The following is a 14,996-nucleotide window of genomic DNA, read 5'->3' on the forward strand; positions in this document are numbered from 1 at the left end:
ATGTGCAGGAAAGGAGTGTTGTATGAATGATGGTGTGTGCAGGACAAGAGTGCAGTGTGTAAGATATTATGGGGTTTATTTACTAAAACTGGATAGTGAAACATCTGGTGCAACTCTGCATAGAAACCAAAAAGCTCCAGGACTTTTTGTCAAAGCTTAACAGAACAAACTGAAGTTAGAAGCTGGTTGGCTAAGTGTAGGAAATGAGTGCAGAGGGTGTGACAGTAGGTAGTATGTGCAGGAGAGGAGTGCAGAGTATATGACAGTAGGTAGTATGTTAAGGAGAGGAGTGCAGAGTATATGACAGTAGGTAGTATGTGCAGGAGAGGAGTGCAGAGTGTATGACAGTAGGTAGTATGTTCAGGAGAGGAGTGCAGACTATATGACAGTGGGTAGTATGTTCAAGAGAGGAGTGCAGAGTATTAGGGATGAGTCAAACACCCCACCAGTTCGGTTCACACCAGAACATGCGAACAGGCAAAAAATTTGTGTGAACACTGTTAAAGTCTATGGGACACGAACATTAAAAAATCAAAAGTGCTCATTTTAAAGGCTTATACGCAAGTTATTGCCATAAAAAGTTTATGGGGACCCGGGTACTGCCCCAGGGGACATGTATCAATGCAAACAAAAGTCTTAAAAATGGCAGTTTTTTCAGGATGATTTTAAGAATGCTTAAAGTGAAAGAATAAAAATGAAATATCCCTTTAAATATCGTGCCTGGGGCCCCTTTAGTCTCCCTGTAAAGTAGTGCATCTGTGTGATGTGATTTCTAAAGGAAAAAATTTCATGTAAACTTGCTCGCAGTTGTAATGCATTGCCGGGTCCTGGCGATATAGATAAAAATCAAGGAAAAAAAACGGCGTGGGTCCCCCCGAAATCCATACCAGGCCCTTAGGGTCTGGTATGGATTTTAAGGGGAACTCCACGCCAAAATTTTTTAAAAAATTGGCATGGGGGTCCCCCCAAAATCCATACCAGCCCTTTATCCGAGCATGCAGCCTGGAGGACAGGATGAGGGGGCAAGCGACCCCCCCCTTCTGAACCATACCAGGCCACATGCCCTCAACATGGAGAGGGTGCTTTAGGGTCCCCCCCCAAAGCACCTTGTCCCCATGTTGATGGAGACAAGGGCCTCATCCCCACAACCCTTGCCCGGAGGTTGTGGGGGTCTGCGGGCGGGGGGCTTATCAGAATCTGGAGGGCCCCTTTAACATTTAACAATATATATATATATATATATATATATATATATATATATATACTAAATGCAGAGTGTATATATATAGATAGATAGATAGATAGATAGATAGATAGATAGATAGATAGATAGATAGATAGATAGATAGATAGATAGATAGATAGATAGATAGATAGATAGATAGATAGATATAGATATTAAATACACTGCCTGCATGCCACTAACTAATCTGCCTGCCTAATCAATCTAGCTTAATCTATCTCTGTCCACACACTATACACAGCCACTATGTAAGCAGCCTTATATAGTGTGGTCAATTTGATATTCCAATCGCACACATTCCGGTAAAATGGCACAAAAATAATGGGTGCTGTAGCGATTACCAGTTGGGTTCTGGAAGCATCAAACAAACGTACATCTTCGCCAGCACACCATGGATCAGCAAAAAGTTGTCCAAGAAGGTTTTTCAATGGAAAGAAGTTACATCACAAAAGAGGTGATAGTGTGGGACGTGGACTTAGTCCCCCTGAGCCATGATTAGCCACCCTGCCTTTGGCCAATGATGGCTCTCGCAGCAGAGCACGCTGTGATTGGCCAAAGCATGCAGGTCAGGTGCATGCTTTAGCCAATCATCACACGTCAATGCACTGCAATCTCGCGGTGCATTATGGGGTGTTCCGTGGTGCTCGAATTTCCCGCGAACGCCCCATATGTTCGGTTCGTTTGCGAGCAAAGGAACAACCGATGTTCGAGTGGAACTTACATTCGACTCAAACCACGGGCTCATCCCTACAGAGTAGATGACTGTAAGTAGTATGTCCAGGAGAGGAGTGTAGAGTGTGTGAAGGTGGGTAACAAGTGCCGAGTTTATGATGGCAGGTAGTGGCAGACAGCACATAACCAGTGATTTGGTAAAAGGAGGAGAACTGTTAGTATACAGTTTGAATGGGCTGTCAGCACTCCTTAATGCACGGAACGTCAGTCATGAATCTACATTGCCTTCTACTGTAACATTGTGTTGGGATGTCACTCAAAATGAATGGTACACAGATTAAAGTTTTCAAAAACATACAAGTGACATATAATATGGAATCAATAAATCACAATGGCAGGATATTCTTAAACACCAATGTCTATTCTACAGGCCAGTATCCACAGCTTGAATCTAGTTTTAAATGCTGCACTGAAAAGTGAGAATGAAGTACTCATTTTAAGGAAAGACAGTGAAAATTATGAGGTAAGTACAAGTCTACAAAAATGTTATAAACTGGATTTCTATGTGAAACCACTGTATCCAACTACAGGGAATTGAGCACTTTACTGTAGATGGAAATATCCTTGAAACATGAATTCCATAGTGGTGCAGAAGAATTGCAGAAGAATTGCCTATATTTTCCCTATAAAATAAATCTTCATTGATTCCTTAGCCTATGGTCACAATCTTTCTGAGTAAATGTCTGGAAAATGAAAGGTTTTATTTTTTTCTTTATTTTTTTGTCTTTATTTTTATCTTCAGACGATGATTAAACTATCTAAAGAGTTGGAGTATGGGAAGGTACCAATCTGGGTCATTCCACTAAGCATTATTATAGGTTTACTTATACTAGCACTCATCATTTTTGCAATGTGGAAGGTATGTATGTCTATATTCTGACTCCCTGGTAATATTTTGAAGCATGTGTAAACCCTAACTGATTGCTATTTTGTTTGCCAGGGTACTAGGTGTCATAAACATTCATTATTTTAACCGCTTCAGCCCCGGAAGATTTTACCCCCTTCCTGACCAGAGCACTTTTTGCAATTCGGCACTGCATCGCTTAAACTGACAATTGTGCGGTCGTGCGATGTTGCACCCAATCAAAATTGAGGTCCTTTTTTTCCCACAAATAGAGTTTTGTTTTGGTGGTATATGATCACCTCTGCAGTTTTTATTTTTTGCGCTATAAACAAAAAAAGAGCGCCAATTTTGAAAAAAACGCATTATTTTTTACTTTTTGCTATAATAAATATCCTCCAAAAATGTATAAATTTCTTTTTTTCCTCAGTTTAGGCCGATATGTATTCTTCAACATATTTTTGGTAAAAAAAAAATCGCAATAAGCGTATATTGATTGGTTTGAGCAAAAGTTATAGCGTCTACAAAATAGGGGATAGTTTTATGGCATTTTTATTATTCATTTTTTTTTTTACTAGTAATGGCGGCGATCTGCGATTTTTATCGGAACTGCAACATGATGGCGGACACATCGGACAATTTTGACACATTTTTAGGACCATTGGCATTAATACAGTGAATGCTAAAAAAGTGCATTGATTATTGTAAAAATATCACTGGCAGAGAAGGGGTTAACACTAGGGGGCGATCAAACTGAAAGGGGGAGGGGACTGTGCAAGGGAGATGACAGATCACTGTTCATGCTCTGTATGAACAGACGATGTGTCTGTTTTCCCCTCAAAGAACCGAAAACTGTGTGTTTACCGTTTACCGTTCTCCGTGTGGAAGCCGCAATCGCGGGAGCCTGGTGATCGTGACCGCTGGGCACTCACATTGGCTCGGGGGGCGAGAGGGGGGCCCTAGTGGCCACAGGGCGAAGCGACGTTACATAACGTCGTTTCTCCCAGCCGTGCCATTCTGTCGCATTACAACTGCGGCGGCAGGTCGGCAAGTGGTTAATTTCATTCCTGTTTTCACTTTTTTGACTTTTGTTGTATCTCAGAGCTTCTCTCTCTCTCTCTCTTCTGCAGTCTCTTTGCCAGCATCATCTACAGCGATGGCTGTATGGCATTTCAGGGCATGTTTCCTAATAGTGACATCTCTGGAGCATACCCTTGTAATGTTTGTTTAACCGATTGCCGACCAGCCGCCATCATTATACTGCGGCAAGTTGGCACGGCTGTGCGAATCACCGTAGGTGTATGTCGGACACTTTAAGAGCGATAGGGGCCTCCCGCGATCACTCCTCAGAGTGCCAGAATGGGGATCTGTCAATGTAAACAAACAGATCCCCGTTCTGACAGGGGAGTAGAGAGAGATCTGCTGTTACTAGTGATCAGGAACAGCGATCTCTCAATCAGTACACTCCCCCCAAAGTTAGAAACACCTCCCTAGGGAACACTTAAACCCTTGATCGCCCTTTAGTGTTAACCCCTTCCCTGTCAGTGACATTTATACAGTAATCAGTGGCTATTTTTAGCTCTGAACACTGTATAAATGTTACTGGTCCCAAAAAAATTGTCCAATCTGTCCACCGCAATGTTGCAGTCCTGCTAAAAATCACAGATCACCGCCATTATGCTATAACTTTTGCGCAAACCAATCAATATACGCTTATTGTGATTTTCTTACCAAAAATATGTAGAAAAATACATATTTGCCTAAACTGATGAAGAAATGTTTTTTGTTTTTTTTTTGTATTTATTATAGCAAAAAATATTGGGTTTTTTTGGGGTTTTTTTGGGGTTTTTTTCAAAATTGTCAGTCTTTTTGTGGTTAGAGCGCAAAAAAATAAAAACCGCAGAGGTGATAAAATACCACCAAAAGAAAGCTCTATTTGTTAGGTAAAAAAGAACATACATTTTGTTTGGGTACAACATCGCACAACCGCGCAATTGCTGTATCACAAAAAATGGCCTGGTCATCCCGGGTAACAAGTAAAAGTGAACCAGGGGGGCCCTTGAAACTGCTAAAGACACACAGGGGCGGATCCAGAGTCTAGTCTTGGGAGGGGCACTGCCAGAAAAAAGTTTTTTTGGGGGGCAATTTATTGGGGAAATGGCTGGTGTTGGCACTTCAATCATCACGGCACCATGGTTGTTATGGTGTTAGGATGATTGAAGCGCATTATTTCTATTATTACATTGTTATATAAAATTAAATTGTTCAACGCACCATAATGCAGAATCAGTGGGAGCCTGAGTGTGTCACCTGCCACCAGATGCAGATTGTCACTTGCCACATCACCTGTCACACATTGCAGATTGTCACTTTCCACGTCGCCTGTCACCAGATGCAGATTGTCACTTGCCTGCTACAATTGTCACTTGCTGTGTCACTTTCCTGCTAAGGTGGTCTCTTGCTGTGTCTCTCTAAGGTGGTCTCTTGCTGTGTCTCTCTAAGGTGGTCTCTTGCTGTGTCTCTCTTATGTGGTCTCTTGCTTTGTCTCTCTAAGGTGGTCTCTTGCTGTGTCTCTCTTATGTGGTCTTTTGCTGTCTCTCTCTCTTATGTGGTCTCTTGCTGTGTCTCTCTTTTGTGGTCTCTTGCTGTGTCTCTCTTATGTGGTCTCTTGCTGTGTCTCTCTTTTGTGGTCTCTTGCTGTCTCTCTCTTATGTGGTCTCTTGCTGTGTCTCTCTTATCTGGTCTCTTGCTGTGTCTCTCTAAGGTGGTCTCTTGCTGTGTCTCTCTTATCTGGTCTCTTGCTGTGTCTCTCTAAGGTGGTCTCTTGCTGTGTCTCTCTTATCTGGTCTCTTGCTGTGTCTCTCTAAGGTGGTCTCTTGCTGTGTCTCTCTTATGTGGTCTCTTGCTGTGTCTTTCTAAGGTGGTCTCTTGCTATGTCTCTCTAAGGTGGTGTCTTGCTGTGTCTCTCTTATGTGCTCTCTGGCTGTGTCTTTCTAAGGTGGTCTCTTGCTGTGTCTCTCTAAGGTGGTCTCTTGCTGTGTCTCTCTAAGGTGGTCTCTTGCTGTGTCTCAGTAAGGTGGTCTCTTGCTGTGTCTTTCTAAGGTGGTCTCTTGCTGTGTCTTTCTAAGGTGGTCTCTTGTTGTGTCTTTCTAAGGTGGTCTCTTGCTGTGTCTCTCTAAGGTGGTCTCTTGCTGTGTCTTTCTAAGGTGGTCTCTTGCTGTGTCTTTCTAAGGTGGTCTCTTGCTGTGTCTTTCTAAGGTGGTCTCTTGCTGTGTCTCAGTAAGGTGGTCTCTTGCTGTGTCCCAGAGTCAGGCAACAGATTACCAGTCAGGCAGGAGAGAGATGATGCTGCCTGCACAGTGAGGGCGGAACTGTAGGGATGCAGGGGGGGCCCTAGGTGGTGAGAGATGATGTCATCTCTCTGCTCCCCCACCCACTGGCTCCCTGATTGGCCAGCCGCCTGCTCACCCACCGAGCCGCCCAGCTGCTCATCCGCTCTCTCACGCACCCGCGGAGCCTCCCTGCAACCCGGCCTGCCCGCAGAGCCGCCTGCTCTCTCTCCCACTCACTCACCCACATTCTCGGGGGGATCTGCCCCTGAAGACACAAAAGGCGCAAAAAAAAAAAAATACAAAGGTGAAAAAATATCACCAAAAGAAAGCTCTATTTGTGGGAAAAAGATGACATACATTTTTATTAGGTACAACATTGCATGATTGCACAATTGTCAGGTAAAATAACACCAAAATTAACCAGTTTTATTTATTGTTTCAATTTTAATCCAGCACCAAAAGTCAATTGATTAGGTACTACAGTACAGTAGGTTTGAGCCCCATCTGTCATTTTAAAATGCTGCCAAACACTTGCAGGATCAGAGCTGGTAAAACTCCCATTGAATTATGGGGCTATGTTCTAATAGTAATAGTAGGCTCACATATATTATTGATAAGGACATTCGTTGAGCAAAATTAGGGTGGCCAACTGAGATGGTTTTGCAAAGATATGCAACTGATTTGCCATTGTAGATAAGTTACATATTCACTCATAGCAGGCACACACAATTAAGATGTTTCCATTAGGGAATTTAGGAAAAAAATGGCAAAATAATAATATTACCAAAACGAATATAAATCTGTCTTGCTATTCTTGCTGTCTGTAAGAACTGATAAACTCCATCTCAATGTTTTTAGCATTTGGAGGCATGTTGACATCAAAATCAGTAAAAAAAAAAAAGTGTTTATTTAATTGACCTTTACCTGTATCTGTTGCATATGTACTTAACATTTTCTTACAAGCAGCTGTGGTATAACATGCACAAATTAAAACACAACTTGATGCAATTATTTTTAACATTACCACAAAAAGGGGGTAAAACCATAAAAAGGAGCACTGACTGCAGTGTTGTTCCCTGCAGTAAAGGCTTCTGCCACCAGATGTCCTCAGTCTTCTAGGCTGACATGAATCATGCCCAGCATGATTCAACCCAAAAGACTAGGGACATCCTGTGAGTGCAGGTCATCAAGGAACTGCCCCTTGGGGGGGTACCAACATGGCGCCCTGCACACAGACATAGAAATGCAAAATTCATAATGTTTGTCTCTGCATTATTGAAGCCCACACATTTGAAGTGGATGAGGACCCTGCACATCACATGAGGGGCTTGAAAACATCTGAAAAAGTATATAAGTCTTCAGGCAACTTGGAGGGAGAACGGAGCCTGCAGTTGGATTTTAAAGAATAACTCCATCTTAAATGGTATTTCGGTACTGGATGGTCATCTTTTTTTTCATCACACTGCCTGATAATGTCTCTGACACTAGTGATGAATTATCCCATTTTAAACTCTGTAAGCTACTCCTATTTAATTCCTTGTAGGCATGTGTATAGTATTACTACTTCAAACAAGTAAAAGCTTGACAAAAGGCAATGGGGTAGATTTGCTAAGGCCGCAGCACTCAGAATCTGGTGCAGCTGTGCATAGTAGCCAATCAGCTTCTAACCTCAGCTTGTTCAATTGGGCTTCGACAATAAAACCTGGAAGCTGATTGGTTTCTACACCGAAGTGAGCCTGATTTTGCTTTCTTCAGCTTTAGTAAATAAATCCCAATGCCAGATGGGAGAACTAACTACTAGAGATCTAGAGAGGGAAATGTAGAATGTACTGAAGCACGTCTACACATAACCTGTACTGGAATATCAATTTTGAATGCTCTTAACCTTTAGCTTAAATAAATATATTTAGAAATAACAAAAAATAATATCTCTTTTTTTTTTTTTTTTTTTTTTTGCTTTACAGCTTGGCTTTTTTAAAAGACCACTAAAGGAGAAAATGGAAAAATGAGCAGAAACTTTAGTTTTACAGAACATTCAGTGAATACTTGAACAGTGACTCAGGCTTATTTGTAAAGTAATACTGAAATGAAAATTACGTTTATTGATTCTTACATTTTTTTATAGACAGTTTTATTGACTACGGAACTTGTTTTCTATACTTTAATTGGACAATTCTCTTGGGGACCTGACCATACGACAATGAAAAGCACAAATGCTCCTGTCCTGATCCACAATGCAAAAACCCGTAATGCTGTGAATGTAGGTGTCTATGTGTCATACTTACTGTACAAATCAGCAAGGTATGCAGTATCTTTGCATGGATGGAGATGGGCCAGCTGGGCAATTGCTGTTGAGAGTGGTTTGGACAGAATCCTGGTCCTTGTCTTCATGGAACAATGAAATTTAATTTTGCATTGAGGGAAATAACATTTAGAAGATGTTGCAAGCTATTTGGTGGGCATTAACTGATTATGACCATGAGCAATCCCACAGCCTAAATGTTTTCTTTCTTCTAAGGCCCTGTAGTCAGACTCAAAAAGCAGAGCTGATGATACTATTAAAGACTGTTTTTTCCTATCAGAGTATTCAACAGGCATTTTCAGTGCAAGGTGTCATGTAAAAAGTTTTAAAAGAAACACTATTTACCTCTTTTTGATGTTAAATGCAGCTGGAAAGCTAGATTGCTCCTGCATGCTGCTCAACAGCAGGGATGAGCTAAGGCAGGGTCTCCAAACTTTCTAAACAAAGGGCCAGTTTACTATCCTTCAGACTTTAGAAGGACCAGACTGTGGCCATCGGTGAATAGAAAATGTCCCTGCATCAGTTGGAGTAAACAATGTCCCATCACTGGTGTCTTGGTTGGAATTGTGCCCCATCATTGGTGTAATCTGGCCCCATTTTTGGTGTCATTGGGAGGAATTGTGTCTCAATGTTGGTGTCATTGGGAGGAATTCTGCCCCAACATTAGTGTCATTGGGAGGAATCCTGTCCCATCATTGGGAGGAACTCTGTCCCTCTGTGTCGGTGAAAAAAATAGTGCCCCAAGGGCCAGTTAAAAGCAAAAAAAGGGCCGCATCTGGCCCCTGGGCTACAGTTTGGAGACCACTGAGCTAAGGTTTGGGCCAAACTCAGTTCAGCTTGAACCCATGGAAAACTTTCACATGATAGAAGGTTGTCAGTCCAGTCATCTGCAGCTATAGAATTCCCTGCCAACCACTCATAGCAAAGGGTCAGGAATGCTGATGACATCCTTGACCTAATATAGCCACCTCGCCATACTTAGACAATGTCATTGACTATATGAGCTCACCATACTTCCATTCTTGAATTTAACATATATTTGAATTTTGTAATTATACAGCTCCAAAATTAGTTTTAATTAAAATATATATTTTAACACTCATTTTAATAATGTACAAAAGAAAAATGTTCCCTGCAATAGTAAGCAAGGTCATAGAAGCATGTGTACATGTTCCTACAATGCCAGCCAACTGCATTATAGTCAAATACTTCCCATGAAGGGATTGCTTTGCCCTTGTTCAGCTTTGGATGACAAACTGAATAGAATAAACCCAGATTGGGTTTTTCCTGGGTTTTTTGGACTGATATATGCACAGAAGTATGCACAGGTTTGATCCCTGAGCAGCTGCTGGACTGCCACTGATTACTTTGACCACATTGATTGCATTGTGGTCAAATATCCCAATAGATACACAAGTTAGATGCAGAATTCTCTTATAAATAGCCTTGTTTGTATGTATTCGCCTCAGATAAGACCTATCTGAATTGAATTGAGACAACCAACATAAATTCAGACTTTTATTTGAACTACTAGGTTAAAGTGAAAGATAATCCTTACAATGAGCTTCTTTTATTTGCCCTGTTTGGTATTCTGTTGAAAGTGTTTTGTTATACAATATAATACCAAAAGTATTGGGACGCCTGCCCTTACAGCATACGGCCCATAAAAACATGGATGAGCGCGGTTGGGATGGAGGAACTTCACAGCCTGCACAGACTCCTGACCTCAACCTGATAGAACACCTTTGGGATGAATTAGAGCAGAGACTGCGAGCCAGGCCTTCTCGTCCACATCAATGCCTGACCTCACAAATGTGCTTCTGGAAGAAAGGTCAAACATTCCCATAGACACACTCCTAAACCTTGTGAACAGACTTCCCAGAAGAGTTGAAGATGTGTATAGCTGCAAAGGGTGCCATTATAGTTCATGTGCGTGTAAAGGCAGGTGTCCCAAAACTTTTGGCAATATAGTGTATGTGTGTTATTTGTAAACAAAAATACCTGTTGATCCTGCCAGAAATCCAAAGCTGCATGTGTCTTTGTGTCTATCTTAAGCAGTGTTTTCAAACTTGCATAGGTTACCTTTGGAATCTACAGAACACCACAAAAAGTGGTAGGCTTGGAAAAGCAAGGATTTGTAAAGGTGCAATGTATTACAATTTTCTTCTTGGGTTTAGATATACTTTAAATCTCTGTTTATATCCTTCTAAGGAGATAAACCCACCATACACATTATAGTCTGATTGTACACTCCCTGTTTATTCTACCTACAAGTATACAGTGCAAGAGCCTGCCTGGCTGAATACAAGTTGATTAGATAGTATAGTTAGGCCCTCATATTACCAAGTTTTGGTAAATTTAAAGTTGATTGTACAGAGATTTGAAGGTAAGGCGATAGTAACATGCATGGTGAATCTATGAAGAGTTTAACATTCGATCTTTAGTTCAAATTGTTTCATGAACTTGACTGTTATGTGAAGAATTCTCAAAGTCTAAATTAGAAATTAGGGATCAAATAAAATGTGTATTAATGTATAAATGCTAAGTGTAATTTACTATTAGAGAAACATGTGAAGTCCAGCAGTATTATTGCTTAAGGCCCAAATGCAGGCAACTAAAAAATTGTCCTTAATTGCTCCCTTGTTCTAGGGCAGTGATGGCAAACTGTGGCACCCTAGATGTTTCAGAACTACATATCCATGATGTTCATGCACTCTGCAGTGTAGTTGAGCATCACGGGAAATATAGTTCCAAAACATCTGGGGTGCCAAGGTTCGCCATCACTGTTCTAGGGGAACAATAAAAGAAGATATACTTACCTGATCTTCTGCCCCTCCCTGCAGCATCTTCTCCTCCATGCTCCAGTGGTCTAGGTCCTGATGTCACAAAGACCCAAGGGATGTCCATAGTCTTGCATTGGACATGATGACACTGAGGGACAGTCCACCGCTGGAGCACTGCCGAGAGCCATCCGTTGAGAGTGAAGAGGATCAGGTAAGTAAAATAGTTCTCCTCTCACATAGACAAAATGAGCAATTGACCGTCCCAGTGCAGGCGTATTCCCACTGGGAGGGATCATTTTATATTTTCCTGGAGTTGGATTTTAAAGAACCCTTCACAAAGAGTTAGTAGCTGTGTAAAGCAAAGCTGTGCTTTTTCCATACAGTGCAAGAAATGGTTTTGCTTAATTGTCCCCCTCCCCAGTAGCATGTATTCAGCTTTTCTTTGCTCCTCAGCCACTCCATTTGGCTTCCAAGAACAAATAACGAAAGTCCTGAGTTTCTTTCTAGGCAGGGCCAACAAAAGAATAGAAAGCCAATGGCTAATCACCTAGAACGAGTGCTGTCACATGGGTGGAAAGGGAGTGAGTCACATGTTGCCCATACTTGGAAGTACTGGGTATTTTCTTCACTCCCAGCAGCTGAATGAAACAGCAGGGTAGAGGGGCATTAAAGAGAAAACTATTACTTTGCCCTGAATGGTTCAGTTATAGGTTTGCTATAAGTCCAGGGACATTTTACAAATGTTATACAATTCTAAATAAACTTCACCCCTTTCCACCTTCTTGAGAAATATGATATACCGAGGTAGAAAGGTGACAAAAATCAACCTTTAAATAAAAAGAGTATTTATTATTTCTGTTACGGTATCTATGGTACCCAACTAGGGATTATTGCTGGTGTGGTGTTCATTGCAGTAGCCTACAGTTCTATGTAACAACAGACTGTTGGCTTAGTCGGAATTCTTATCTTTGGTAGACTTCTGTAGAAATACTAGTTGCATGTAACTATCCACACTTATACCTCCGAAGTCATAGTACTTTCTTAGTGCTCAGCTACTAGTTTAGTCATCAGTCAAAAAGAAGAAGGTTGCTTGTGTGGTTTACTTATGGAGCATTTCTAGTGTCATTCAACCTGGACGATTCATATGAGCATTAACCAGGGTGTCCATTACTCACTATGCAATTTTTGCATCACTGAGGGCTGTCTACCAGCAGGAAAATAACCGCAGAGGAAAAGGACTCTTTATATCAGTGGTGGCAGCTCCATTAGGGGCGCAGGGGCGCTACCCCCCCATTCCATGCACCCAGCCCCTAATCTACATGCAGAGCACCGGACGCATGGATTTCAATGTTTTTTTTTTTTTTGAAACACGTGATTAGAGCCTGACGCTCTATTCGGCTTCAAAAAAGGGGTGGGCTTGGGGCGCAGAGCACTGCACCCTGAGCCCACCCAGTTGTGTGACAATAGCGAATGAATATTCACTAGACATGTGCATGAAGAAAAAATTTGTTTCGTTTCATTTTGATGCATTTTGGAATTTTCAAATTTTATTCGAATTTACAGATTTTTTTCGATTTTTAATGTTCAAATCGATAAATTTTCAAATCGGTCGAAATGAAAATGTTGTTTTGTTTCGGATCTGAATGCAGCAAAGTGAACAAATAAAAGAAAAATCTTCATCAAATGATTACAATGACTCTTTAAATCATCTTTGGCTTAACAAAAACAGCATTATTTCAAAACGGTACTCTAATAACACACACAGTTTTTGATCTCAGCATTATGTGTAGTTAGAATTCGACTGGTGTTCAATGTAAAATTCAATTTGAATTTCAGTCCGAATTTCATTGCGTTATTCGGAGCATTCGGTAAAATTTGTTTATATTGTAATTAGTATATCCGAATCTCCGAATAACGTAAAATTTGAAGATTAATTTGGAACAAAACCAACCCTCACATGTCTAATATTTGCTATTGTCTTCCTGTTTCTCCTCCTGGCCAATTAGGAAGTGGGTCTCAAGACCCGATTGGCCGTGAGGAGAAGCGACCGTATTGGCCAGGAGCAGGGGGGAGGCGCCAAGGAGGAGACGCAGGGGGAAGCTGCCAAAGCTGGCCGTGGCCTGGATGGGGTAAGTGCGGGGCTGATGCATGGGCGGACGGATGGACGACCGACGGAGGGGGGGTTTGGTCGCCGATCGACCGAGCGACGAGGGGGTGGTGGGTTCTGACCAACTAAACAAACGGGGGGGGGTCGGTTAGTTTGTTTGCTGCCCCCTCCCAAAAAAAAAAAAAATAGAGCACCTGCCGCCACTGCTTCACATCATGTGACCGGCCTGACAACATCATAAAAAGGTAAGTATTAAAAAAAGGAAAAAATACAGCAGGGGGGCCATATAGATGAGGTAGCATTGGGCGTCAGAGTTGGACTCTGTGAATTACACAAACACAATTGTGTGGCCTGCTGGCTTTTCCTCTTATTTGATCCTGAAGATCCTGATTCTGAATACAACATGGCTTTCAGAAAAATCTGAACATTGGGCACTATCTGTACAGATATAATAAAACCAAGCCCACAATGACTAATACTGTATATACAAGGTAGATTATCCTACTGCCTTACAATATCAAAACTGTGATAGCAGGCCTTCATTCTTAATGAACTTTGTTTCATCAAACATAATTTAAAATACAAACTAAGCAAAGTATACTGTATATTGGAAGGCACTATAATAGCAAAGCATATTTAGTGTGTTATGTGTGTACAATGCCAAGAAACTATAGAAACATTTGAGTACTGTCTGTGATACTTTTTTTTTTTAATTATTTGCACTAACATACAGTATCTCACAAAAGTGAGTACACCCCTCACATTTTCGTAAATATTTTATTATATCTTTTCATGTGACAGCACTGAAGAAATGAAACTTTGCTACAATGTAAAGTAGTGAGTGTACAGCTTGTATAACAGTGTAAATTTGCTGTCTCCTAAAATGAATTCAACACACAGCAATTAATGTCTAAACTGCTGGCAACAAAAGTGAGTACACCCTTAATGTCCCGTACACACGATCGGACATTCCGACAACAAAATCCATAGATTTTTTTCCAACGGATGTTGGCTCAAACTTGTCTTGCATACACACGGTCACACAAATCTTGTCGGAAATTCCGAATGTCAAGAACGCAGTGATGTACAACACGTACGACGAGCAGAGAAAAATGAAGTTCAACATCCAGTGTGGCTCTTCTGCTTGATTCCAAGCATGCGTGGAACTTTGTGCGTCGAAATTGTGTACACGCGATCAGAATTTACGACAACAGATTTTTTTTCCAGATCTCAAATTTTGTGTGACGGAAATTCCAATGGAAAATGTCCGATGGAGCCTACACACGGTTGGAATTTCCGACAACAAGCTCCCATTGAACATTTTCCATCGTAAAATCCGACCGTGTGTACGGGGCATAAGTGAAAATGTCCAAATTGGGCCCAAAGTGTCAATATTTTGTGTGGCCACCGTTATTTTCCAGCACTGTCTTAACCCTCTTTGGCATGGCATTCCCCAGAGATTCACAGGTTGCCACTCCTTCATGACGACATCACGGAACTGGTTGATGTTAGAGACCTTGCGCTCCTCCACCTTTCATTTGAGGATGCCCCATAGATGCTCAATAGGGTTTAGGTCTAGAGACATGCTTGGCCAGTCTATCAGTTTTACCCTCAGATTCTTTAGCAAAGCAGTGGTCATCTTGGAGGTGTGTTTGG

At 41.4% G+C, this 14,996-nt stretch overlaps 1 protein-coding gene across 1 annotated transcript in view; it reads left to right on the top strand.

The window, feature by feature from the left end:
- ITGA1 (integrin subunit alpha 1) overlaps positions 1 to 14,083 on the top strand; it is a gene marked incomplete in the record, with an annotated part of 198,473 nt that extends 184,390 nt beyond the window's left edge. The window contains 3 exon segments of the mRNA XM_073622297.1: positions 2,346 to 2,438; positions 2,718 to 2,834; positions 8,113 to 14,083. Of these exon segments, the coding sequence (XP_073478398.1) occupies positions 2,346 to 2,438; positions 2,718 to 2,834; positions 8,113 to 8,157 (255 nt within the window).
- Positions 14,084 to 14,996: the final 913 nt, after the last annotated feature.

Source organism: Aquarana catesbeiana, linkage group LG01 (assembly GCF_042186555.1).
Source record: "Aquarana catesbeiana isolate 2022-GZ linkage group LG01, ASM4218655v1, whole genome shotgun sequence".
Lineage (NCBI taxonomy): Eukaryota > Metazoa > Chordata > Amphibia > Anura > Ranidae > Aquarana > Aquarana catesbeiana.